At 52.3% G+C, this 25702-nt stretch overlaps 4 protein-coding genes and 1 pseudogene across 4 annotated transcripts; 3 read left to right on the top strand and 2 right to left on the bottom strand.

Moving 5' to 3' along the window:
* Positions 1-882: 882 nt before the first annotated feature.
* On the bottom strand, positions 883-7119 carry SAPIO_CDS1989 (annotated as a pseudogene; the record flags this gene model as incomplete).
* Positions 7120-8948: 1829 nt separating this feature from the next.
* On the bottom strand, positions 8949-9550 carry SAPIO_CDS1988 (uncharacterized protein; the record flags this gene model as incomplete). Its single annotated transcript, XM_016785133.1, has 2 exons — positions 8949-9003; positions 9063-9550. The coding sequence occupies 2 exons, from the start codon at positions 9548-9550 to the stop codon at positions 8949-8951; spliced, it is 543 nt and encodes a 180-aa protein (XP_016645430.1).
* Positions 9551-11585: 2035 nt separating this feature from the next.
* SAPIO_CDS1987 (uncharacterized protein) lies at positions 11586-12959 on the top strand (the record flags this gene model as incomplete). Its single annotated transcript, XM_016785132.1, has 2 exons — positions 11586-11647; positions 11813-12959. The coding sequence occupies 2 exons, from the start codon at positions 11586-11588 to the stop codon at positions 12957-12959; spliced, it is 1209 nt and encodes a 402-aa protein (XP_016645429.1).
* Positions 12960-13525: 566 nt separating this feature from the next.
* On the top strand, positions 13526-14779 carry SAPIO_CDS1986 (uncharacterized protein; the record flags this gene model as incomplete). Its single annotated transcript, XM_016785131.1, has 4 exons — positions 13526-13573; positions 13641-14185; positions 14269-14338; positions 14468-14779. The coding sequence occupies 4 exons, from the start codon at positions 13526-13528 to the stop codon at positions 14777-14779; spliced, it is 975 nt and encodes a 324-aa protein (XP_016645428.1).
* A 7108-nt stretch (positions 14780-21887) lies between these two features.
* Positions 21888-23472, top strand: SAPIO_CDS1985 (LysR family regulatory protein; the record flags this gene model as incomplete). Its single annotated transcript, XM_016785130.1, has 2 exons — positions 21888-22103; positions 22195-23472. The coding sequence occupies 2 exons, from the start codon at positions 21888-21890 to the stop codon at positions 23470-23472; spliced, it is 1494 nt and encodes a 497-aa protein (XP_016645427.1).
* Positions 23473-25702: the final 2230 nt, after the last annotated feature.

The following is a 25702-nucleotide window of genomic DNA, read 5'->3' as shown; positions in this document are numbered from 1 at the left end:
GGTACAATGCCATTCCTATTGCTTTTGTCCTTGATATCTACATCGATGCCTTGATGAAGGAATGGCTCTAATAAATGCTTTTGATGAAAGGACCATGATTCTGTCCATGCCGCCCTTTCATCAAGCCGATCCAGATCTGAACTGGAGCTGAGCGGAAGGAGTCCTCGGTTAAGATTCGTTTGTGTTCCTAACTCCTAACTACCTCGGGATTCCACTGCATATTCGAACGCAACCTCTTTGACGCCTCCGATGACAACCCTCAGTTTCCTCCCTCAGCGCCTCTGCACCATCTCCTTTGAATGACCAGTTGAAGTGAGGCAGCCAAAACGAAATCCGAAATCGGATTGGATACGGGAAATTAGTTAGGTAGCTAAGGTGAAGTAATCTGTAACGGACTAAGGTACTTAAGATGAAGCTCCCAGATTCAGTCTGCTGCCGCCTTGCTAAATTTATCCCAATAATTGGATCATTGTGAATGCAATCCAAAAACACGTGGCTTATGTTGTAGATAAGAAATAGACTGATATAATCCTGATCGGGATTTCGGTGAGTTGAGCCAAAGCGACGATACTATCGAGTTCCAAGGCCCTGTCGCTAGCATGACGCCACGCGAAAAAGTTCCTTCCGTAAACCTCCGCATTGCATGCACTAACACCACACAACGGCTGGCGAACTGACTAACATCACTAGACCAGAGCTAGGGCGAACAGGAATCTCTTAGCGCACTCCAAAAACGACCAGGAGCGAAAGGGCGCTCCATAGGGCCAAGCAAGACGCAAGTCTCCTTTTTGACTTACTTTTGTCATCATAGGGCGAGTTCTGGGTAGTGGCAGGGATCGAGGCTGCGAGGAGGAATCGAAGGGACTCGGTTCCTCATCTCTGCTATTTCCTCCGCAAGAGTTCGACAATGTCGTCCTGTTCGCAAGCGCTGGCAACGTCGAGCGCGCTTCTGCCCCTGGCATCTTCCTTCAAAGGGTCGAGACCCTTCCCCATCAACATCTGGAAGAGGGCTTTTTCGTGCTCCTTCATCGGATCAGTTGCCTGTGGTCGCCTCGCCACCATGTGCAACGCCGTCTCGCCCTCGTTGTTCACCGCGAACAAGTCAACGCCGCTGTCTGCTGGGAAGAGCTTGTCGAAGAAGTCGAGATGGCAAAGGGTGTTGTACTTGTAGGAGTCCTTTCTCGGGGAAACAAGGTACTCATGGAGTGGAGTGTTCCCTCTTTTGTCAGTCGCGTTGATGGAACCGCCCTCCGCAACGAACCTGTTCCATAGGCCTAGGCACCGATCGAAGTAGTCGCCCGGCAGATCGACGGAGATGTGGCCTTGCCCACGCGGCCTTCGGCTAGACTCCAGGCAATGTCTCGCGATGTAATGCAGGGTCGTCAGCCCATATGGGTCAGACTCGAGCAGATTGGCACCTTTGGCGAGCAATGCCTCGCACACCCTGGGCCGTAGAATATCCAGGGCGCAATGGAACGGCGAGTAGCCATTCTTATCTTTGACGTGAAGAATCGGGGCAACTTCTTTGCGATCAATGAATTGCACAATTACATCGTCAGGGATACCAGGATTCCAAAGCAGGTAATGGAGCGCCGTCATCCCCTCGTTATCCACCAATGTTGGGTCAGCCCCGTGATCCAACATTCGCAAGGGTATTCCGACAGCCTTGGCAGACCAGTGTCTATACGAGTAGCCAGGCAGGATCTGCCGCCAATCGCCCGCCGCCATCAAGATCGTCCGACCCTGTTGGTCACGGCGGTTAAAGTCGATCCGAGACACGCAAGGATCTTCCATCAGCGCGTCCACCGTTTCGTATTCTGCGTACTCGAAGAGGAAATGCACGAGAGTCTCTGTGTCGTTCAGCGGTAAGTACAAATCCGCGCCCCTTTCGACGAGGCAGCGGAGCAACGGCACCGAGTTGGAGACGGAGGCGTTGATGTTTGGGGCGATGCTCGCGCACACGAGCGCGTACAGCTTTCGAGATTGCCTCAGGCTGTAGTGTAGTTCGCGGCTATGGCGTTTTGCATCGAGGGAGTTGACGTCCACCCCTTGGTCAAGAAATGCCTCAATAGCGTCCAGATTCTGGTCGGCGATGGCCTGGAAGAGCGGACTTCGCGCCCCAACTGACATGCTAGCGCCTGCGCGCAGTAGCTCCTTCAACACGTCTGGTGCAGCTGAGGCCTTGTGGAGCGGCGACTTGTCCTCCTTGTCGAGGACATTTAGATCCGCGCCGCGTGCAATGAGAAGGCGTACCACGGCGATCCTCCAGAACCCGCTAATTTCCCCAGGGTATGATCCGAAGCTCTTGCCACAGGCCGCGATGTGGAGCGGGGTGCGACCAGATTCGTCCTTGACCTCGATATCGGCCCCCCTTTCGATCAAATACTGCATCGCCTCGACCTGCCACCGGTGATTCGCTTGTGCCAGCAGATGAAGCGCGTTCCCACCGGGCACGACTTTGCCCTTTTCCCTCCCGAACCTACCCGCGGTGGCACACGGGACGTTTACGTCGACCTGGACCTTTTCTACGAGCGTCTTGACCGTTTGCATGTTGGGCTTTTTCGACTTACACGCCAGCTGGAGAGCGGTAAAGGCTGTGCTTTCCTCGCCTAAGTATCTCATCTTTTGCTTCTCCGCTTTGAGCTTTTTCGCGACCGTGTCGTATGAGCTGTAGTACAAGGCGAGGGCTGGTGACTTGTCGAGGATGTGGGCGTATCCTGGCAGCAGAAGTTGTTCAAGGAGAGAATAATAAGGTGTGCTGTCTTTTGCAGTTGGATCGAAGCCTTCAGAGATGACTTCTACAAGGTCATCCGTCGTGAGAAGTGGTAGGTATGCGTAAGGGTCCCTCAACACTTCGTCACGTACAGCCTCATCTTGCCTAGCTATGGAGAGGCAACGTTTTGGTTGCATCAAGGTCATGTGAGTCATTATGTATCTCCGGGTTCTTTCGCTATTCTTGGAAGTTTTCTCGGATTGTTCCAACCCCTGGGTCGCTCTAATGAAGAGCTGATGATCCTCGACAAAGACCTGGGCAAACTCGGCGCATCCACAGTGGAGAGCAAGGTCTAGAGCGGTGAAGTGCTTCTCGTCCGGAACGGTGGGGTCGCAGCCGGCTTCCAATAGAAGCTTCACGATGGCAGATACTCCCGGGAAAAACCTCGGGCGCGAATCTGGGATCGGTCCGCCGTATGCGCGATACCAAGGGCCAGAGCTCAAGTATCGCGAATGGGAGGAAGCGGGCCGGTTCGGGTCACCCGCTGGGCCGCGAAGCCAGGGCGCACCCTGAACGTGTGCATCCCAGATTGCTTGCTCGGCCTTGAACTCTGCGCATGCATGTAGCGGGGTACGGTTTGTCTCGTCCACGACGTGCACGTCTGCCCCATGGTTCAAAAGGAGCGCCACTGATTCGGGATCCCCCGAGCTACAGGCGTAATGCAGCGGAGTCCTGCCGAAGCTGTCCTTCTGATTGATGTCGATGGAGCCGGGGTCATCGAGGATCTGCCCGACGATATTGGGCAAACGAGCCCTGCAGGAGAGATGTAGGACGTTTTGGGAATCCGCCGTGAGGAAGGCGATGTCCGCCCCAGCCGCTACCAAAGTAGCTAGCTCTATCCCGGATGTCATGGCCGCCACGTGAAGTGCGGACAGACCGTGCTTATCTCGGATCTCGAAATCGAGATTCTTGTCAGTTTTGATAGCGTCGACGAACGTGATACGCTTATGGACATTGTGTAAGGTTGATCCAATCCGTCCCTTCCTCTGCTCGACATGCAATGCGGTGCAGCCGTCCTTGTTGACTGCATTGACAGGTACGCCTATGCTGAGAAGCCAGCGCACGTACGCCGCCGACTCTGGCTCCGTGTTGTAGTCTCTGGCGATGAGATGGAGGAGAGTATCGCCGTTGTTGTTCGTGCTGAGGGGATCCAGCCCCGTCTCCTTCATCAGCCGTTCCATTCTCTCCTCGTTTCCTCCGACCGACCTGGCCAAGGCAAGTACATGAAGAGCGTTGTTCCCGAATTTATCGACCGCGTCGCTCCTTGCGCCGTACTTGACGAGTTCTCTCCTCATCCACTCCGATTGAACGCTTAATAGAAATAGAGTACGACCGTCGCTCGTTCTGGTGTCGATGTCTATTCCCTCCGCTAGGAGCAAGTCGATGTATTGACGAAATCTCTTCTCTCCCAACGACGATAGCGCGAACCAGCACCTCCTCTTTACCGACCTATCCGTGCACTTTGAAAGCAGCAGTGGGAAGACTTCTTCTGATCCGCCGATCATCGCGCGGTAAACAAGAGATTCACCGTAGGCATCATGGATGTTCGGATCGGCGCCTTTCTCGAGCAGGTAGTGGGTAACGGCCGTGATGTCCTCCTTGTATTTACTATAGCAATTTCTGTTGTCTAAAACGCAGTGCAGAGGCGTTTGTCCGGAACGGCCGCCGGCCTTGTTTACGTCGCTTCCGCGCTCCACAAGAAGTTTGACGGTGTCGAGGTCGCATTTGTTGGAGAGAAGGATATTCAACACCGTATCTCCGCTAGTGTGGACTCTCGTGACGTCCGCTCCGGCTTCGACCAGGGCTTTCACAGCCGGGAGGGACGCCAGGTACGGCGGCGCTCCACCATGGCCCACTTTGCAACCAGCGGCAATTAAGAGGGGGGTATCCCCCACGGCGTCAGTTTGTTCCAGATCCGCACCAGCCCTGATCAGCATGCGGAGGATGTCTCGACACGTGAAATCCGTTTTCTGGTGCCATTGTGCAATCATGCGGTGCAGGGGAGCCTTCCCAGTCTCTGTGGAAGGAATCGGGCCATATAAGACCCTCGGGGGACTCCAGTGAGACATCTTACACACATCTGCACCCTTCTTTATGAGTGCCTCAACACACTTGGTGTTTAGCAAAGCACAAGCAAAGTACAGCGCCGTCGCGCCACGGTAGGTTCCGTCGGGCGAGACATTAGATTCTCGAAGTATGGCCAGTACGGCGTCTGTTCGGTTGAACCGACAGCACTCACAAAGCATCCGCTCAAGAAGCTCTGCCTTGCAGAACGGGATCATGGTTACGACGGTTTCCGTATGTCCGCGTTCGCTGGCGTAGAGGATCGCGCACTGCCCATAGGTGATTCTTTCTCCGCCCAGAAGACGACCGACATGGTCCTCACTAGTTTTGATGGTATCCGGTTCCACTCCAGCTTCGAGGAGGGCTTTAACTATCGAAGCATGGTTTCTCAGTGCAGCAAGATGGATGGGTTTCAGGCCCCGGCCATCGCAAGGGTTAGGATCCGCGCCGTTCTCGAGAAGCAGCGATACAACATTGACATGGCCGTTCGCAGCCGCCCAGTGCAAAGGAATGCGGTCTTGGGCATCCCGCTCGGAAGGGGATGCTCCTTGTTCAATTAACTTTGACACGAGTTTGGCCATTCCAGAAAAGGCGGCTATGTGAAGGGCCGTCGGGATGCCGTCGGGACTCTCCTTGGTTTTGGATGTGGACCCCCACTGGAGGACAAGCCATCTTCGAAAGGCCAGGCTGTCGGGATTGAGGAATTCCTCTACAGCGTCAAAGAATTCCTCGTCATAGACGTCGTACCGGCTTGCATGGTACGCCCAGTTTTCCACGGCGTAACTGAGGAAGGGATAGAGTAAACGCGCACCCTGGTACTTGAAAGGATCGGATTCTCGTAGTATGCCCAGATGCGATCGTTCGTAGTGCTCCCTATCACGGTCTACCAAAAATTGAGGAAGAGTATAAGTGATGGAAGGGTCAAGGTCCGCCTCCCCGGAGCGCTCCTCGGCTCGAAGGAGCGGGCCTGATTGGAGGTATCTGAGGGCATAAATCGCCAGGCGCTTGTGGGCTTGAGCAGAGTCTATGGTAGGAAATGTTCTCGAGGAAACGGATTCAGTTGAGGCACTACGAGTATCACCTCGTAAGAACTCGGTGAATGAATGATGAATCACTTGTAAAGTCTCGTCTTCCAGAATCTCCACCAACGGGCCACAGGACGTGGCAATCATGCGTTTGAATGCCTTTGGCTGCGCTGCATCGGGGTACACGTATTCGGCCAAGGCTGTCAACTCATTCAATCGTAGGGGGCGGGCCGCGTGGGTAACTGCTTCTAGAACTAGTAACTGGATATCAAGACTGACACCGAGGTCCTGGCGCTGTTTGGCAAGGACGCTAGCATAAATCTGCTCCAGCCCGACAGGAAGAGACCGCTCGAATATAGTGAGATTGACCAGGTCATCCGACAGAAAAGCCGCCTCCACCTGGTCCATCGTGAGCTTGGCGTAAAGGAATAGGCTCTCGGACCTTTTCGCGACCATGTCTACGACTTGTTTCTTGAGTGGCCGCTGTGCGTCGGACTTCTGGGCCATATCGAATCGGTAGTCGAGGTAGGAAATGATGTCTGCGTCGACTAATTTCTGCTGGAGGCTAATGTGGACAATGGAGGAATCGCGCAATGCGCTCTGGAGATACTGCTTTGGCCTGCTCGTGATGAGCAACTTCACTGAGCAAGGCCGGTAGGTAGCAAGCCCATTCAAATGCTGGAGGAATAGCTTATTGTCTGATGACATCTCGTCAAGAGCATCTGCAAAGCAGTACACCTTGGGCACGCTAGACACTCCGTCGAGGAAGAGCTGGATCAGGTCCCCGTCCGAAGTCTCATCGATCTTTGTCTGCAACCGCGACTCAAGCGCAAATTGCAGCTTGGGCGAGTAAGGCAGGAGCTGGGCCAGCCAGTCCTGGACGAGCGCGCGCGGAGAAAAGTTGGCCGCGACAATGTTGCGGAAAAAGAAGAAGAGCACGGGGCAATCCTCCGTAGCCTGCAAATGCTGAATGATGGACGCCGCAGTGACGGATTTTCCGGCGCCAGGGACGCCCTTGATCCACAGGCTGCCATGGTCTGGAGAGTCGTGCCATTTCCGATACTCTTCCGTTTCGCAGACCCAGAGCCCGGTTCCCGGGGCCTGCGACGAGAGGTGGCGACGGAACTCGCCTGACTCGGCGAGATAGTCGGTGGGGCGGAGCCAGTCGGTGATTTGGGCGAGGACTTTCGGGCTTAGTGCCGTTTCATCGTGGTTGATGATGTCGTACTCGTCGGCTGTATTGGTGGACTTGGGCATGGTTGAGGAATGATTAAAAACAGCGCAATGGACGCAGTTGGAAATGTTAGAGACAAGAACAGGTAATGAATCCGATCGTGGTTCAACTGCGGATCGAGTGATGAGGTGATGTTGAGAAAATCTGGAAGGATTTGATTTGAGGGGGAGGCGCAGGCAGCAAGCAACAAGAGGGGACAGCAAGGATGTTTCAACCACTACTGATTAATTCGTGTAACCTTGCCATATTTATCTGGAAAGACCTTGAACGCTTCCAGTCTTATGATCTAGTCCTACACCTCACATCCGATGATAAAACCGCCCCATTTTCCGGGACACTATTTCCTCGTTGGAAGCGCAATAGCCGCAATAGCTTGCATAAAATACCATTCTTCGCCCCTTGGCTTTATGTGCGTCATGGCCAGCAAAAATCGACTGCTGAGCAATTGGTTGAGTGTAAGGACAGCTGGTGCAGTGGGTAGATAAGACTACTTCCAGCCAAGTGACGCTGGTCGCGGCATTTGGAGCATCTTTTTGTTGTCATATAGCTCAGTTTTCCGTGAGTCAAGCCTGGCATCCAGATGGTAGGGAATTCGGAATTCACCTGTCGAACCTGGTGTCTTATGACTCGGATCCAGTTCCCACCAAGCTACAAAAAACATTGCTTCATCTGCCATCGACGCCTTTTAGAACATTACCATCACTTAGAAAATGTCATAAAATACCTTGGATGTCCCACATTTTCAATCTTTGTGCATCTTGTCTAAAGAAGTACCTAGCTATATGTAGTGGGCAATACAGCCGAGGGGCAAGGGTACCTCTAGAGTTGGCCAATCTGAATGCCCCTCCGGATTCACCAGTGTTTCCTTAAGAGTAGACATCGATTTATCTATCAATATATCTCAATATCTCTGCTCACTTCCAGACCGTCGAGACAAATCGAAAAGACTTCTACTTTGTGAATGAGACTCTATGATAAGTACCACGGCTGGTCACATTTCCACCGAATATAAATTTCACGGGTGGAGGGACGCTGAATTCGTTAAGAAGGAACCAGCCATTCTATCCGATGCTGATCGGGAGCACTTGAACCATGTCGTATCTGCGCGTTATAGACGGTTGAATCTGCATCTCCGACACGCGAGAAGACGGCATTGGCGACATTCGTAAATGAAGTGAGGCAACATGTCCCGGCATTCCTCGCACCTAAATCTTCCTGTACGTCCTGCCCAATATGCATGGGTGCACTGATGGTTCCGGATCAAATTCTCCCGCTCCCGCACCACTGCCTGCTCCCGCGCAAGCCCACCCAGCCCATGTCTAACGGTCCGATTGGCAATCTCATTTGCCCTTGCGATAAGGCGACTCTCGTCCCACTGCGCGCAGGAACAGTTTTTCCACGGTTCTCCGCAAAGGTAACAGAATTGCGCTTTGCAGAGACATGCTACGGTTTTGTTAGCAATCCCCACCCCTCTTCCCTTTCTTTTTGTGAAGTAATAGAATGGTTCTCACTCATGTGGTAGCATCCCATGTCCAGCTCAACCATCCGACGGCAGCTGCGGCAGCGCTGCCAACCGCTATCAGAGGCCAGGCGAAGAACCTCCTGCACGGCCGGATCTTCCGGGCAGTCGCCCTTGTGGCGTGCACCTTTGCAAATGACGCAGGTCTCACTCCCGCATCCCGGGCAGGTTGCAACGTCAGCTTTGATAAGTGACGGGGGGATGAACTTCGAGCAGGTGACTTGGTGGCAATATGTTCGATTCGGAGTGGCGTATTCTACCTCTTTTGCGAGGAATGTCTCGACGACGCTTCTCGGGAGAAATTCCACGCACAATCCTATTGGGATCGCCATCTTACAGCAACGAGGAGGAAACAGCGACTCGTCTGTGGCGGATATCCTGAAGAGGTCTGTGACGCAAGAGTGACAGTAGTCGTCAGAACAAGGGCAGTGGATGGATTGCGTCGACGGTACCACTTCGCCGCAAGAAACACATTCTCGTTTCGTATTCATCGCCGCCCCGCGCTTGGCCGCCCAGGAGGATGACTCTGGCGCTGCAGAGACGGAATTTGCGTCATCGTCATGGGACACGGAAAGGTTCTTGAACATGCCCCGAAGCGGGTCGGAAGGCACATGTTTTTGAGCTGCAGTCTTCGATAGTTCAGGATCGAGTCGCAGTGCCTCCATTCGATCATTGACGGCCTGCTCCTCAATTTGTGTGTGTGCTGCAATCGCATCGGCGTCCTGCTCGACGGCCCGAGCCATGCTATCACACAACCTCCGATCAGCGATACATTGGCTCATCGATGTGAGTTCCCTTCGATACGTTTCCATCGCAAGTTGGTCATCCCGCATTTCACCGGCCTTGTGTTTACCCTTCGCCATGGATTGGATATCGGCAAGTTGGAGCTCGATAACGAGCGCAAGGCTTTCTGGGTCGAGACCTTGGAAAGACATGGCGAGACCTGCAGGGAAAAAAAATTCTGAGTATAAACAGACACCGAGGGAACTGATTGACCCGAAATCTGGTTTTGCAAGAGAAGAGCAAGACGAGCGGTCAAACAAACACTCCTTCGGTAGCAAACAGCGCCCAACCTTAAGGCGAGGCGGGCTTTCAATGGTTGGACAGTAATCACGTGTATTATATGCAACGGAAGAGTGGCATACGGAAAGGGTATCGAATTCAGTATGCGGCAGGCCAACTCCGTCAGGATTTCTCGAGGGCGGGTGAGAGCATGTTGTGGCGCTTTCCACACCGCCATGTTGGTTATGAGATTGCCGAGTCAATGTACTAATGGCGGAATCCTGATAGATTAGCCTTGGTCTTTGTAAAGAAAAGCATCGCCTTAGGACTGTAAGGCATCAGTTCCCCGATCATCGTGTTCGAATCGAAGAAGATCGTTAATCCCTCCCTCCACCCAAGGGAGTCTCAGTGACAGTTTGGTTGGGACGTAGCCTTCTGTTTCTGTTTTTTACTGTGCTATTTACAGCTCAAAGATGCTCTCGGAGAACATGTGCTGCATCCTAGAGCACGTAAACAACTGCAGGTCTGCCCAAGGACGCCTAATTGAACAACATTGACACCGCACTTTGAAAAGGATTTACGGAAAGCTGCCCGAATGCATTGCGATTCTTCATCGTCTAATTTGCCCTACCAATTCCCCAAGGATCTTAAACGTACAAAAAAAACTTCGGGCCTTGTAGGAGAGGCAGGTTACTAAATGCAGCCTGCTCGCGAAGAATGGCAGTTAAAAATCCGCTGTGTAGCTTTCTGTAGTACAGATCGAGAGATATATCCCTGGAGGCCATTGTATATCGTCGCCTTTGTCGGTAAGGAGATCAAGAGGTCGCTTGTCCAAGAGAACCTCTACGAAGTCTGAAGTTGAGGGTAGGATACGAGAACCATTGAGCCAGTGGGGAGGGAGCACGTCCAGTGCGTTCACACTTCTCGTGTCTAACGGCTCTCTGCTTCAACCCGGCCAAAGCAGCCCTGGAAGAAGATACTACTTTACCCTTCTCTAAAGCGAAAATAATATCGTGCGGAGATCATTTAGAAGAGAGAAAAGGTGTGTTGCTGACGCACTACGTTATTGATATGAGAATGCTGGGTGAAAGAACTCGGCGGTAGTGATCGAGGACAACATGAGGGCAATCGGTGTGTTGAAACTTATCGGGGCCTGGATCGATAACTCCTATCGGACGTCCTCGAAAACTAACGCCGAGCCCTTTCTTACTTGGCCTTCTCCCTTATTCACCACGGAGGCGCGAATGGCAGAAACGGTCCCCCTGCTCCTACGGCTAGCACCCACGCGTCCTGACCGCAGTGTTCAAGGACCTCATCCCCAACATCTCCTTTGCCGACGGCAACGGCATCTCTTCCTTATTGAGCAAAGTGGGGGGTCCGGTCGGGCTCGGTCAAGCTCGTGAAGGCACAATAACACCGCCATGAATGAGATGAAGAGTTCCCGGCTGATAAGCCCACGATGGCTTTGATCTCAAATTGGGAGACCACCGCCCAATGAGAAGGCCTAAAGGATCTCATTCAGATATGTCGCATGACGGCGGGTGCTCCATCGCTACCGAAGATAAGGATCAAATATTTCTATTCATGTTTAAAACCTAGGGGAGAAGTGGAACGTGACTGAGAATGGGATCTAGCTGTTGAGCGAGGGGCTTGCTTTCGGAGTAAAGATTCGTAAGGATTCCGAAGAGAGAGAGACCGACTGCAGCTTCAAAAGACTTCAAAGAGGTGTAACATGACGCAGAGCGAGGAGTCAGGCATTCCAAGCCTGAAATGATGAGCTCGACTTAATCCGGTCACATATGCAACATTAATAATTCATGGAGAAATTGTGATGTTCGTTATCATTTAAGTGTTGCATTTGTAAGCAATTTGATCCTAGAATAGGAAACGCTGCGCATAAAGTTTGAACGATTCCCTCCCTGCATCCGCAAAACATCCGCAACTTGATCGCGGCATAACTCATGCGCCATGTCCGCAGCAGATGTAACTCGCCCCAAAGCCTGCATCACATGCGCGGCCTCCAAACGCAAGTGCGACAGGCAACTGCCCGAGTGCCAACGCTGTCTAGATAGAGACGTCGAGTGCCTGTACCCACAGCCAAAAAGAAGGGGGAGGGCAGCTCGATCACTCTCCCGTCGAACCGGGCCATTGCCGGTTCCCGGCCCTCGGGACCATGCTGATACACTGGCACTAAGTCTCGGGGACTGGGCTGCTGCTGCAACAGCGACCGCCCCTGGCCAGGATCTCTCATTTCTACCCAGTACGACCCTGATACCGGACGATGTTATCAATGCAACTACATTGCTAGACCCTTTTACCGAGTCCACGGAACATGGTCTTCAATTACTCGGAAGCGGCCAATTCTTCGTTGGTGACACCGACCTCTGGTTCCTCCAGGATGAAAGCTGGGCCAAACAGCACAAACGCCAACCGAAACCTCCACGCAAGAGTACAGACTTCGAGATGGAAGTCTTTATTGGTGCCGTGCGCGAGATGCTACGATCCTGGGTGACGGACGGCCACAATGGCTTCATTCATGAACAGTTATACAAGAAGGGCATGTGTGCCTGTACCCAGGATGCGTTCACGACTCTCGCGGCCTACACCAGCTGTACCCCGGCAGTGAAGGGAACGATACTTCAGATTGCCGAAGACCGCTGCTCCGCGCTGGTCCTCCAGGGCCTGCTCGACGCTGCTGAAGGCAGCGAGTGTGATGCACAAGCCGTGCGAATGGCTCTGGGCCGAACCCAAGCCCTGTTCACCTACCTCTTTATCCTGATCTTCGACGGCTCCGTGTGGGCCCGGGCGTCTGCCGAGCGTCAAGTCCCAATCCTCCGTACGTGGCTGGTGCAGCTGTTGAGCACGACGCACAAATACTGTGACGAGTGCCGCCAATCTCTGGAGGGCCGCCTCCCACTCCGGCGGACTACTACCGCAGGCATATTCGACGACAACTATTACGAGGCCGCCACGGAACTGTGGAAACACTGGATCCTCACCGAGAGCGTGCGGCGGTCCCAGATCGTCATCGAGGCCGTCCTCAACATCTACATGTGCATGGTCACGGGCTTAGCCGAGTGTACCGGCCTCATCAGCTTCACCGCGCGCCGAGGACTGTGGGATGCCAAGTCCGCCGTCAGGTGGCTCGAGCTGTCGTGGGCGAGGACGCCGCTCCTCGCCTCGCCGGTGAGCGCTGAGCTCTGCATCTCTCAATATGCCGCTGAAGAGATTGATGAGTTTGCGAAGGCAGTTTGGGCGTGTGCGATTGGCACAGAGAAGATGCAATGCTGGACCGATAAGAGTAATAGAAGCAAAGAAGAAAACCAATTTAGTCTAGTATAGTCAAGTCTTGTGTGGATTTTAAATGCAAGTTACAATGCGACAAACTATATTTTTATGAAAGAATAGTTACTTTTCCTTTCTTCATATCGGCATGTTCCCCTCCCCCTCTCTTTTTTTTTTTTTTTTTTTTTTTTTTTTTTTTGTTGTTGTTGTTGTTGTTATTATTCTTACTCCTATTTTTATTATGATTTTTTTTCCTTCTCTAGGAGAAGGAGGTAACGGAGTCGGTTGCGGGAAACATGCGGACAATTTGCGGAAATCTGGCGGGAAACCATTTAACCTCTTTCATCAACGCCGCAATTCCCTAAAGATGATTTCAAAGCACTATCGAAGGCAATTTCACATTGCCGATCCATTACATTCAATGGAGAACAACACAATACAGAAAGTAGGCGCGGATGTGGAATATAAAGCCTACTCTTCTTACCTCGAAGTCTTAACGCGACTGGTTTTATCTTTACAGCACTCACCTTACTCTAATAGTTATCGTCTATCTCTGGCAATACTCCATCACCTAGTTCAATACTCATCCTCCCTTTGCATCTTCCAAGTTTCGTTCAATCAAAATGCCCGAAGATCGTCAGCCTGTAGAAATAATCCTTGGAACCCATACGGTACATCATCATATTTCTCCCCAGCGATGAACCTTGTGGCGGACTAACTAGTGCCCCCCGTTACTAGATTGGAGACTCTTCGGCTCTGCCTGGAGTCATACACTTCGACGATGTAAAAGACGTCCAAGCCGTACTGGACTCATTTTACAACCGTGGCTTTAGAACCATCGACACTGCGCGGAACTACACTGGCTCCGAGGACCGTCTCGGCAAGGCCGGCGCCGCCTCGCGCTTCACCATTCACACCAAAGTCCTCGACGGGCCTCCCGGCTCCCACGAGCCTGCCAAGCTCGAAGCAAGTATCGACAAGTCACTCGCCGATCTTCGGACCTCCTCTGTCGAGACCATGTTCCTGCACGTGCCTGACCGCCAGACGCCCTTCGAGGACGTGGCCGAAGCGATGGACAAGGCTTTCCGGCAGGGCAAGTTTAAGAATTTCGGGCTCTCGAATTACTCCCCGGCCGAAGTGCAGCAGTTCATCGACATTTGCGAGGAAAAGGGCTTTGTGAAGCCCAGCATATACGAGGGACACTATAATGCTATTGTGAGGGGTGGTGAGAAGGAATTGATCCCGCTCCTCCGCAAGCATAACATGGCCTTCTTCGCTTACAGGTGAGTTGGCGGCATGGTCGGGAAAGTGAAGCAGCCTAGGCTCGGAATCTTGAAAAACTAACGAACGAAACAACGGGGACCAGCCCTGCAGCAGGTGGCCTTTTTACAGGTAATGCTGGTAATTCGACCGCCTCCAAGCGGTGGAGCAAGGACGTAAGTAGTCGATTTTCCCTAGAAGAAAGGACAGAAAGGGAATAAAATAAAGGAAAAAAAAATATGCAAAGGAATTCCAAAGGGGATGGCATTCGGAATATTATTCATGACTTGCTAACAAGGTCGCAGAATATCATCGGGAAGGTGTATAGTGACACGTACGGCAAGCCAACTGTTGAAGACACCGTTGCTGCTGTTCGCCAAGCGGCAGAGAAGTATGATGTTACTGGACATGCAGCTGCGCTGCGATGGACAGCGTTCCACTCCATCTTGGATGGGAAATATGGCGACGCCGTTATATTCGGAGCCCGCAACATGGAGCAGCTCGAGCAGTCTCTCGAGGCCTTTGAGGCCGGGAGGCTTCCAGCAGAGCTTGCCGACGCAATATCCGCGGTTTACAAGGCAGTGGAGGGCGAAGATGAGCCTCCCTTTCACCTGTAGAATATTTGAGGTTGTTGATCTCGTGAAATGGTATCTAAGCTCGATATAGATATACGTTTATACGCTGAAAATGTACTCCCTTCCTACTTTGAACGGAGACCGCAGGGTCTGCCAGCACATACTAATAGAAACCGAAGTCCAACGATGGTAGGACTACTTGTGTAGCCTACCGAGATTATTGCGACGAAGTTAGAATCCCGACGTCTCAATTTCTTAGCAAGTGAAGCGGTAGAGCGAATGATATTAGTATCTCCCTTAAAAATCCTTTGCCTGCAGAACCCCGCCAAAGATGAATATAGAGCTAGATCACCTTTATCGTCGCGACTTCAGATGAAAATAATAGATCATAAGGGTTCACACCCCTAGTATACAACTCCTGGACCCCAATACCAACACGCTCGTACATTTCCAGCGGCCCTCTGGGTTTTCCAACGCGCTTAAGGACGAGATGCACGCTGCCCATTTCGGGTGAGTTCGGAGGGCCATCTGGCTAGAGTCATGGATCCACTCATAGGATGACAGGCTTAGACAAGCGTATTCTGTGTCCCCTGGCCAGGCACAGCACCTAGACAAGCACCGACCGGCCAACCAGAATCTGGCCGTCTGCCCGTGTCTCTCGATTGTGGGAGGTCGTTCGATGTCGAGGATAATCCGCCACGTTCTTAAGGACTCGGTTTGAACTAACGCGGGTAATTTCCGAGCGATACCAGCACCGCGAAAAGAGTATTCAATGAAGAAAGCGTCATCGCCATTATGCAATATGGCGAGATCAACGCGGACAAGTGAGCTGGCCAGGATCAAATGTGCATTTTCAATAGGGCCATGGGGGTTTCTTGCTTCCACCAACGTATATAAAACCTCCTAAATGACTATGTCGCTGGCGCATTTGGGGGACTGAAACAGTTTTAAGACGCCAATCTCGCCTTCCAGGGTGCCCAACGTAACCGGGCCGTCAATGGATGCCCATGGCCACATTGGCGCGCAGTAGGTTGGGTATCTTGCGTGTCGACTGTGACCCGAACTAGCTAAAGCCGTTTGGTCAACCATCTACCCGAGGCTTGGAATTAACGTCCCCTTCCACACCCCAGCAATATATTCATGGTTCGTAGGAATGCCCATCGGTTCCACGGGAAAGAAGATGGCAGTTCCATCCACGGTCGTCATGGTCTGGCCGTCGACGGTTCCGCTAACCTCGATCAGCCTTTGGAAAGCCTTGGCGAGACCAGACAAGGCGATGAGCTTGTCCATTGATTTAGTTAATGAACGCGTGGAATATTGGGCCACAAGAAAGCGCCACTCGTGGTAGAGTCTGTGTAGTTGGTGGCCGTCACGGCGATGCACGAATCTCTGATCGCCAGCGTGAAACTGGCCTTGGATGGCACCACCGTCTCGATGGCCGCACTCGCACAGCGATCTTTCCACGCAGGACCAAGAGAGCTCACACTCGTCAAATACCAGCCTTCATCTTGCGAGCACAGACTCCTGCAAGCACCAACCTCTCGAGTCGAGAGGATATTGCCGCAGGGCGCCAACCTCTCCGTTCCTTACGAGGCTCTTACTCACGGGACGTGTTGCAATCGAGGGGGGAACTTCCATCGGGATCGCGTATTGCCAGTCCGGGCTCCCGAATTTCTGCGGCCCTAGGTATCCCTTGTCACAGGAATCGGGATCTCGAGCACTAATGGTTATGAGCAAGTTTGCGTAAACATCAACCATCGTCGCTGCCTCACGTGCCCAGTCGTCAGGATCATCCTGAATGATGCGAAGGGCATCGACCCAGATATAGGACGCACCAAGCCCAGCGCAGACTTGGATGGCGTCTTGCACGGTCCAAGGCAGGTCTACGACGCGGACAGCGTGCTGATAAGATTGCAGGTTTGCCTTGGTTGTCGTGACAATGTGACTAGTGTCCTTGCCCCAGCAGTAGCTAAGCGCGACATGCTTCATGATTTTCAACGCAATGCTCCTGCCACTTAGAAGCCCGACGAAAGGCGATTTCTGAATTCGATGTTGGTGCAATCTCAACGGTCTCTCCGAAAAGGAGCCGCTCGAATGGGTCCGAGTCGGAGAGCAGTTTATCCTCATCTGGCGGGAGTTTCAGTAAGGCTAATACACTCTTGGGCTTTGTGATGTTGGCTTTAGGGCCTCTAAAGCCACGCAGGGTGCCTGCCTGGGATTGGCAAAAATAGATAGAACAAGGCCATGGTCACATCATTCTCAATTAGGCGAATAGATTCCGTTCCCCCGAAAGACTTCGTGTCCGAGTTGAACACCCAACGCTGGCGGCGCTTCAAGGCAATAGCCGAGTGCGCTGTGTTGGACCCATCCCAGAGTTGCGTCAGACAGGGTGGCGGCATCGGTATCGATTCAGTAGCGGGCAAGCTGTCACGAAATCTTGAGTCTTGGCGCGTGGTCGACCGTGTGTACGGCCCTTGGTACCCGAGCCTCCAAGGAGCGGAGTGAAGAGGTGACAGCGACTGCTGTTTAGAATACAAGAGGGAGAGAAGCAAGCAGATTTACCCTGCTATCCCAAGGTGGCCACTCAGGCACAACTGGGGGGTCTAACAGACACAACGCCAATCAAGACCCTTTATTCACCGGAATTCAATGACTAGGATCAGAGATTTCACCGTCGTCGAGGACGCGCCTGCTTCCCGCAATGAGTGACCCAGCATCTCGGTCTGCGAGGGTGAGAAGGTCGATAAAAACGATGATATATGAGGGCCTTTCAGAAAGGGGGCATAACTACAAGCATTCAAATCTACATATAATACAGAACATGGCAACAAAGAACATTTACAGAGACTGGCTCAGTGCCAACAAACTTGCTATGGCAGATGACACCCCAATAACTGAAGAGTACAGAAAGTGGCATATCAAGTACAATAAAAGGGACATTTTTATAATTTATGTGTTGAGTTAGGAAAAGCCCACGACGCAACTCTCTTTCTGAGTCTATGAATTGTTATTTATGATATCTTCAAAGTCCCATTGAGCTTCTTATAGCATAAAACAAAAAACCACCGTTTCATTTCTTGCAAAACTCCCATCAATCCATTCCGACTAATTTGAACGAACATCTGAGGCCGCAATGGTCGCTCCATGGGATGGATTCCTCAACTGCATGCTCCTTTCCATGGGTCTGAGCTGCATCCGGCGAGGATCTGGCTATGGAACCCGGGTCCAGTATCTCTATAGACTGTAGCTCGACTCCGACTACAGCGATCTTGTCCAGTCGACTTGGGGGGAACGGTTGTTTTCCATCGTTGCCCCAGGTGAAGCCAGGCTCTTCTGGATGTAGTTCGACCCAGCCGTCCACAAGGCCATTGTCTCGGATGAGCGCATCGTCCTCCGGAAGAACCGGGTTGAAGTCGCCTGCAATGAGGCCGCGACCCGCGCTGCGTAGGAGACCAGCAACAATAGAAATCTGCTGAGGACGGCGAGACGGCTGTACCGGGAGGGAATCCAGGTGGACATTGATGAGTCGAACCCGAGCGGGGGGTGAGGCAGGCGATGTTGGTATAAAGATGTCGCAGCAGAGGGCGTCTCTTCCATAACGGCTAGGGTACGCAACTCTCCATACCGGACCAAGAGCTTCCCCTTTCAATAACTCCGTTGGATTCTCTTGTCGAAATCGTGCCTTTGACAGGAGGGTGACAGTCGTAAACGGCTGCCCCGCGGGAAGGTACGGAACATGGAAGAAAGAGCCTCTGGAGAGACTTCTTGGAGAAAGATGATGTCCACGGCTGGGGTCAGGCCGAGAATGCGTGAAACGATGGCCGAGAACCGCGCTACTGGTAAAGAGGAGGAATAATCTACATTCCAAGTCACAAGGTTCAGTGCTTGCGCATCTTGGCTGGTAGACATATTGTCACTGTCGAAGGCACTGGCCGTTGGGCGAATCGGTTCGACAGGGCACCATCGGCCTCGGGTCTCATCAAATTCGTACCATGGATGGAAGATTGGGGCCGTCGTGATCTTGTCAGCAGGTAGGGGGGTGCCTTGCCAGCATGACCGGACTTGGGCGTGAAGGCGGGATAGGAACTTCATGGGAAGAAACCTATGCGTGCGTCCAGATTTGGTACCAGCATTGAACAGGATATGAGAGGTCGACAGGGCTGGGCTGGGCTGAAATAACGCCTCGAGGCGTACCAACAATTGAAGCCCGCAAATCCACGAGTTCTCTGGAGTTTATGCAGATGAGGCCAAGAGCGAACTGCACGCCTAACAGTGGGAGTGAGAGGCTGCTGTTGCATTGTCGGGTTAGTGTTGTTGCCTGGAGCGAGCGGCGAAGTGAAGCCTTAAGACTTTGGAACACGTTGGATTGGCGGCAGCTGACGGCAGGCGCTGGTCTGTGTCCGCCTCGGGAATGGTTAATTCTGAAGAAAACCGGTCGAAATGAATTGCAAGAAGGCGAGCAGTCAATACAAGTTTAAAGGGGAGAAACTGATTCAGAGACACTGTATTGCTTGTGGGAATAGAAAGAGCGGGCGAAATTTATATCACTTAGACCTTTCTTGCGAATTTGACTCTTTAACTACTCCGTAGTGCCTGAAATTCCTGAATCCTTGTGAAGCTATTAAAATATGACAATTCACAGGCTGCACTTGGCGGGCACCTCCTCTGGGTGGTTTAGACGCACTGACGCGAGACGACGGGCCCTAGAACTCCAGTGACCCTTACGTAAGGGTCGCCACCTCTGTGAGGTGGCGCCCAGCATAAGCAATCACGATAATATCACGGCACTACTTGTTCGAGAATGGAAAAAGCAATGCGGCCGCCTTAGGAAGCTTCGTTTCATTCGATAATGTCGTGATTTAGTTGGGTGTCAGCATATATGTATATATCTATATCTATATCTATAATTTTGAATGCACCGATATTGTTCGGATGCTATCGCCCCTTCCCCTCTTCGAAAATTCGTCACCAACTTAGGCTACTAAGCCGCTACTGTCAGTTCCGGCGTGATTAGTGGTTCGTCCCGTCTTACATTGCCTGCCTGCCACTCATAATACACTTCTAGGTAAACGCTTCTAGCGGAGACGATAGTTTTAACGCGTTGTGATAGCGTTTCGTCCACTTCTTTCTCAAGTTACAGTTATTACATCACCGGCCGTCCAGATATCGCCCTTGCTCGCGCCCGATGGCGGGCGAATAAGATCGTTACCTACCAGATCGAAGCGTTCACCCTTCTTGGCTTTGCCCTTGGCGTGACGGCTCTTCGAATCTATTCTAGAGTCAAGCTCGTTGGAATTAGGCGCTTGGAAGCAGATGACTACCTGGTCCTGGTAGCAGCGGTGAGGTTTCTAGTCCGCCCCCCTCGATATAATTTCGTGTGGAACCGCGACTCATTCATACACCAATCACTCGGTCTACGATAGGTCTTCCACTCCCTCGAACCGGGCTGCGCATATGGCGTTGCCCTACTCGCGTGTAGGCTCGCAAATAACTCGATGACGGACGAGCAGCAGGCCACGTTAGATTCCAGCAGCGATGAATACCGCTTACGGTACGTTACCTTGGACGTCAAAATGCTACTGTTTTCATATGCGAATCTAACCGCAGGGTATTCGGTTCGAAAATCCATATCGCCGGTTATTCGTGTTACGCAACCCTTTTATGGAGCCTGAAGGCCGCCATGTGTAATTTCTATTTCCGCCTCGTTGTGAGTTACAATATATCTTGACCAAATGCGGCTTCCAAAGGCACAATCACTCTCTAACGACCGGAGCAGAGGCGGCTATGGAAGTACCACCGGCGCATCTACTTCGGCTTCACGGTTATCGGGCTGAGCTGGCTGGTGGTGATCCTTAATCTGTTCCTAGCCTGTCATCCTTTCCGCCGTATGTGGCAAATCAATCCAGACCCTGGAGGTAGGCGGATGCAGTTTGATTTTCCCCCAAAAACCACTCTTTATATGAAAAAAAGAGTTTAGTGCTAAAATAGACATGACACAGTATGTTGCCACCCTACTCTTTCGCCGGCAATCCTCGGGACGAACCTTAGTCTTAACGTTGCTACCGACTTATACCTTATGTCAATCCCTATTCCGATAATACTTGAGTCTAATATAAAGACTAAGATGAAGATCGGGTTAGGTTTCCTTTTCGGGTGTGGCTTCTTTATGATTGCTGCAGCATCCCTGAGAGTCGCCCTAATTCTCAAGGTATATCTGTCTGTAATGTAATTACTTCGTATATTAGCACTCTTTCCTGGAATATACCCTACCTCCAGATCCCAAGGTCGACGTTCTCCCGTAGCTGACCTTTTTTTTTTTTTTTTTTTTTTTTTTTTTTTTAACCTTTTAGAATCCTATCGAAGGTGCCCTCCTCCCCGCTTCATGGGCAGTCAGGGAAACCTTTGTTGCCGTAATAGTCACTAACCTGCCCGTTATATTCCCCCTACTTTGACATTGGCTCGAGCCTATAATCGCCTTTTCGAGCTTCCCTCTACCATATTATCGAAGGCAGCGGTTAGAAACAGTAATAGAAACGTCCCTAAGGGCCAACCATGCCGGCCCCGAGCCGATAGGTGCCGACACTTCTAGGAGACAGAGAGCGCGGGGTCCTAGCACACTGTATCCTATAACTATGTAACATCAGCACTGAGCGATCTAGGGGAGGTTAAATAGAAAGGTGAGGGTATAGGTAAGCACTAAGGAGAACCCACTTTCAATTCAAACACTCTGGGCTTGGCGCTTATTGTGCTTATTAGATTCCGACAGGGGGCGGGCGCCCCAGCTGAGGTGAGAAGATCCGCTTCGGCGTTGGGCAAACCAATCGTAGAGCGTAACATGGCTAGGCCTGCTCCTTGACTGGGGCCGCCACGCTGGATCTCACGTCAGAGCAACGCGGGTTACGAATCCTTCGCCTTAGCGTCGAAGGGATGAACTTAGGAGCTGAATCATGTCCCGAACCAGACTCGTTGAAGAGCAGCTTAACTCCAGCAGTCCCGCCCCCCTTGGGAAGCCCTTTTCCATGCATCCAAGTTCCACCCTTTCGCTTCAACTATCCGCACTTCTCTTTCTCCGACGCGTTTTGTCGATACGGGTATCTAGATCCACGGGCTTTCAACGCGCACCACTAGCGAGATACGGCCAGAACAAAAGATGGGCAAGAAACGACCCCAGTCACTGCCCCCGGTGGCCACCGACAAGGTCATACCGCTCAACTCCTACGATGACAATGATGTCAACGCCTCCATCGTGCTGTACTTTATGATCCGCTTCGACGATGTCCTCGACCCCGAGAAGTTGCGCGCCGCGTTTGAAAAGCTTTTGAACCGGGAAGGGTGGAGGAAGTTAGGCGCAAGGCTCAGGATCAACGTAAGTCGTGGCCCAACTTCGAATTGTTGTCGCTTCAACCCGTTTCCCGTTGCTTTTCAATAGCAATTATTAACCCGTTGATTACCAACAGGCTGCCGGCAAGCTAGAGTACCACGTCCCCGAACAGTACAACGAGAAGCGCCCCGCCTTCGCCTACAGCCACGTCAAACACGACATGCCCATCGCGAAGCACCCCCTCGGATCCCAGGTCCCTAGCGGGTACGCGGGTGAAGGTCCATCAGTCGTGATCGAACCGAGAAAAGTCGCGGATCTGGCGGGCGTCGAGACCGGGCCCAAGGTGCTGGCGGACTACGTCGGGCAGGACAGAGGCCAGCTGGGCCTCCACATCGAATCCTTTACCGACGCGACCTTGGTCACGCTGAACTGGTTGCACACCCTGTGGGACGCCATGGGTCGGAGAGAGTTCCTCCTGTCGTGGATCGCCATCCTTGAGGGCCGCGACGACGACGTGCGCCCCTTCCACGGCTTCGATACCGACCCGCTTAAGGAGCTGGGACTGCACCCCAAGGAACCCTACGAGCTAGCCAATCGCAGACTCTCCCTATTTCAACTCATCATCTTTGGACTCCGACGCTTCTGGGAGGAGTGGAGGCACGAAGAGGGTGGTCGAGTTCTCTGCGTCCCTAGTTCTTTCTTGCAGAAGCTTCGCGAGCAGGCTATGGCCGATCTCAAAGAAGAAGCCGCCAAGGACAGTCGCAAGGTCGACGAAGACTTCTTCCTCAGTGATGGCGACCTGCTCGTCTCTTGGATTGGTCGCTCCATCGTTAAGCACTCGCCCATCAGGCACAGCCGGACCATAGCCTTCTTCAACGCCTTCGGCATGCGTGGCCTCCTGCAAAAGGACGGCACGCTACCTTCAGATGAGGCCTACGTCTCGAACTGCGTAACCTCCGTATATACCCTCGTCTCCGCCGGCGACGTCGTGAACCGTCCCCTCGGCTACACCGCATCGAGGATAAGGCAGACCCTCAAGGTGCAGGGAACGCGCGAGCAGCTCGAGGCCGGTCTGGCTCTCATCAAGGAGTCGTACGAGGCGACGGGCTATCCTGCCATCTTTGGCGACGCCACCATGCAAATGGTGATTATATCCAACTGGTCCAAGGCCAGATTCTTCGAGATGGACTTCTCCGCGGCCATCGTCGAAGGGTCGGGCGACCCGTCCAGGGAGGGTTCGAAGAAGCGCGGCAAACCTACTTATATCCAGCCTGTCGGCTACTCGGACTACTCGAAGAGGTGCGCGTTCAACGTGTCTGGGAAGGATAATGACGGTAACTACTGGCTGGCCGGTGGTTTGAGGAAAGCGGCCTGGGAGCGCATGGAGGAGGCCTTAAAGCGCGGTGAATACTAATCTTAGAGATATTTCGTTTCACGGGTTGAAAAGACGGGAAACTAGGACGGACCACATCACACTTCTTAGGTACAATAGGGCTACTGGATGTCTTTTTATATTTTAATTGTCCGCTCGCTCAGTAACCAGCTCTTGAAGGGCTGAATATCAATTTATACAAAAAGCCGAGGTGTCCATTCTTCACCGACCCACACCTTACTCACTATGCCGGCGTACACTGGCCATTAACTGAAATAAATGGCGTCATTTCACCGGGGAAGGGTCGCACTGGATACGAGGAGCCTCCCTGCGTCACCGTGACCTGCATTGGGGATCCTGCCGCCGGCAACAACGAAAGGTCGGGCCCAGCAACCCTTAGGCTCGACCAGCAACGGCCCAGCGCCCTCTAACAGGACCATTCGTACAAAACCCAAGCCAGGCCAATCAAGATGAATTACATGTCCTCTTCTGCCAAGCTCAAGTAGCTTTTCGAGTATCACTATCCTTCGTTTCTGTGGCGTAGATAGGATCGGGGCCAAACCATAAAAAAAAAAAAAAAATAAAAAAAAAATCTCGAATCGAGCTGCAGTATCCGGGGGAAGAATCCAGCACCCAAACCGACGATCAACATGAAGAACGAGCCGTCGGGTCAGTTAGCAGGCAGATCACCTACGTTGGCCCTTCGTCGTTTTACTCTTCTCTCTCTAGTTTTCTTATTATACTGTAACGGGCTACGCCGCGTATAAGGCAGTGGCGTCGTAGTACGGTTGACGTCCGTGATAGTTCATTTTGAGATCATGAACTCCTGCACAGTGCTTCGTTTCGCGCCGTCCCCATATGCATAGACTATTTCGCCTGGGGGACCGCTGTTTTCACAATATTCGATAATGGCTTCAATATTATAGCGCCGAGAGGAAACTCGCGGGATCTGCGCTCGCAGCCTCTCAATTCTGCCACTGACACTTTCGCCCCGCTGTGAAGACATTTTCGAACAGCGCAACGAGGAGACGATATATGATGCGTGAAGACGATGAGATCGAGGATGACGATGTCGACGAAATAAAGAGGGCTATCGTTCGATACCGAAACGCGTTGGTTTGGGATAGCTCGTCAGAATAGGCAGAGTAATGTTGTCATCGAGTTGGCGTCCGGCTCAAGTCAAGCCACGGCCGTCGCCATCGCGCAATGGCTAAGGGCGAGGAACAGTTGCCGGGTTTGTTCCCATGTAGAATAGCCATGGTATCGATGACAACACTTCCAAATGCGTGTTGACTGGATAATTCGCTCGAGTTGCTCCTCATGACCCAAGATTCTTTCGACTAGAAAATGTTTTGTTGCCTTGGCAACATATTGGCCCGGCGACAAAGACCTGGTTTCTACCCTTTTCTTTGACACTCTCCAGTCAGTCTTGGTGCGGCGCTCTCGTGCGGCAAGCCCAGACACCTTCCTCCAAATGTCGGCCAAGTATGTACGGCGAAGCCGCATCATATTGAACGCTGTGTTTGGCACGACAATCTGGATTACCACGGGAGGCTGCAAGGAGGTTGTATGAGCTTCTCCGTCAAAACATACTCAACCGCAGCCCATTTCTGAGTTGAAAAGTACAGGGCTTTCTTGAGGCTGAAGTCGTTAGACCTGTTGGTGGTAAGCGCGTCTAGCGCAAAATTTCACGTCGATGCCGCCCTGAAAATGAGCTGGGCCGCGGCCCCATGACAACAATTGTTGAAAATTGGAGGTCTCTGACCCTAGCAAAAGCAGAGCTGGAAAGCTGACCACGCCTTCGAAAGAAACCGTATCGACGAACCCGGGATTCTTCCATTCTCATCGCCGCGCATGACATCCTTGACACTCCAGAGAAAATTGTCTTTCGTCATGGAACTTGTGGTCTTCGTTGAAGTTGTCTCCAGTCATTTCGGCGAGAATTGCCACGATTGCCAGTGTCGGTTGTTCAGTGGGCTGAATCGCGCTCGCAGGTCGTTGTCGAATAATGGAGTGAGGAAGCCACAACTTGACGATGATGCCAGGTTAGTAGTGGGTATAATGGTGCGAAGTTTAAGTAGGTCTGACTCGCTGAGATGGGGCAGTGAAGAAGGGAAAGGGGCAGAAGCTGCTGGAAGAGGAAGCGGCTGTTGGGGAGAGATCGAGGCAAGAATTCGAGGCTAGAATTCGAGGAAGCAGCTCGAAGAGTATAAACATGTGAATAAAAGGGAGAGGGCACCGGACTTCACGCGACTCACTCGCGAATGGGGAA

Source organism: Scedosporium apiospermum (genome assembly GCF_000732125.1).
Source record: "Scedosporium apiospermum strain IHEM 14462 chromosome Unknown SEQ_SAPIO_0077, whole genome shotgun sequence".
NCBI lineage: Eukaryota > Fungi > Ascomycota > Sordariomycetes > Microascales > Microascaceae > Scedosporium > Scedosporium apiospermum.
Note: the sequence above shows the minus strand (reverse complement) of the source record. Positions and strands in the feature narration are given on the sequence as shown.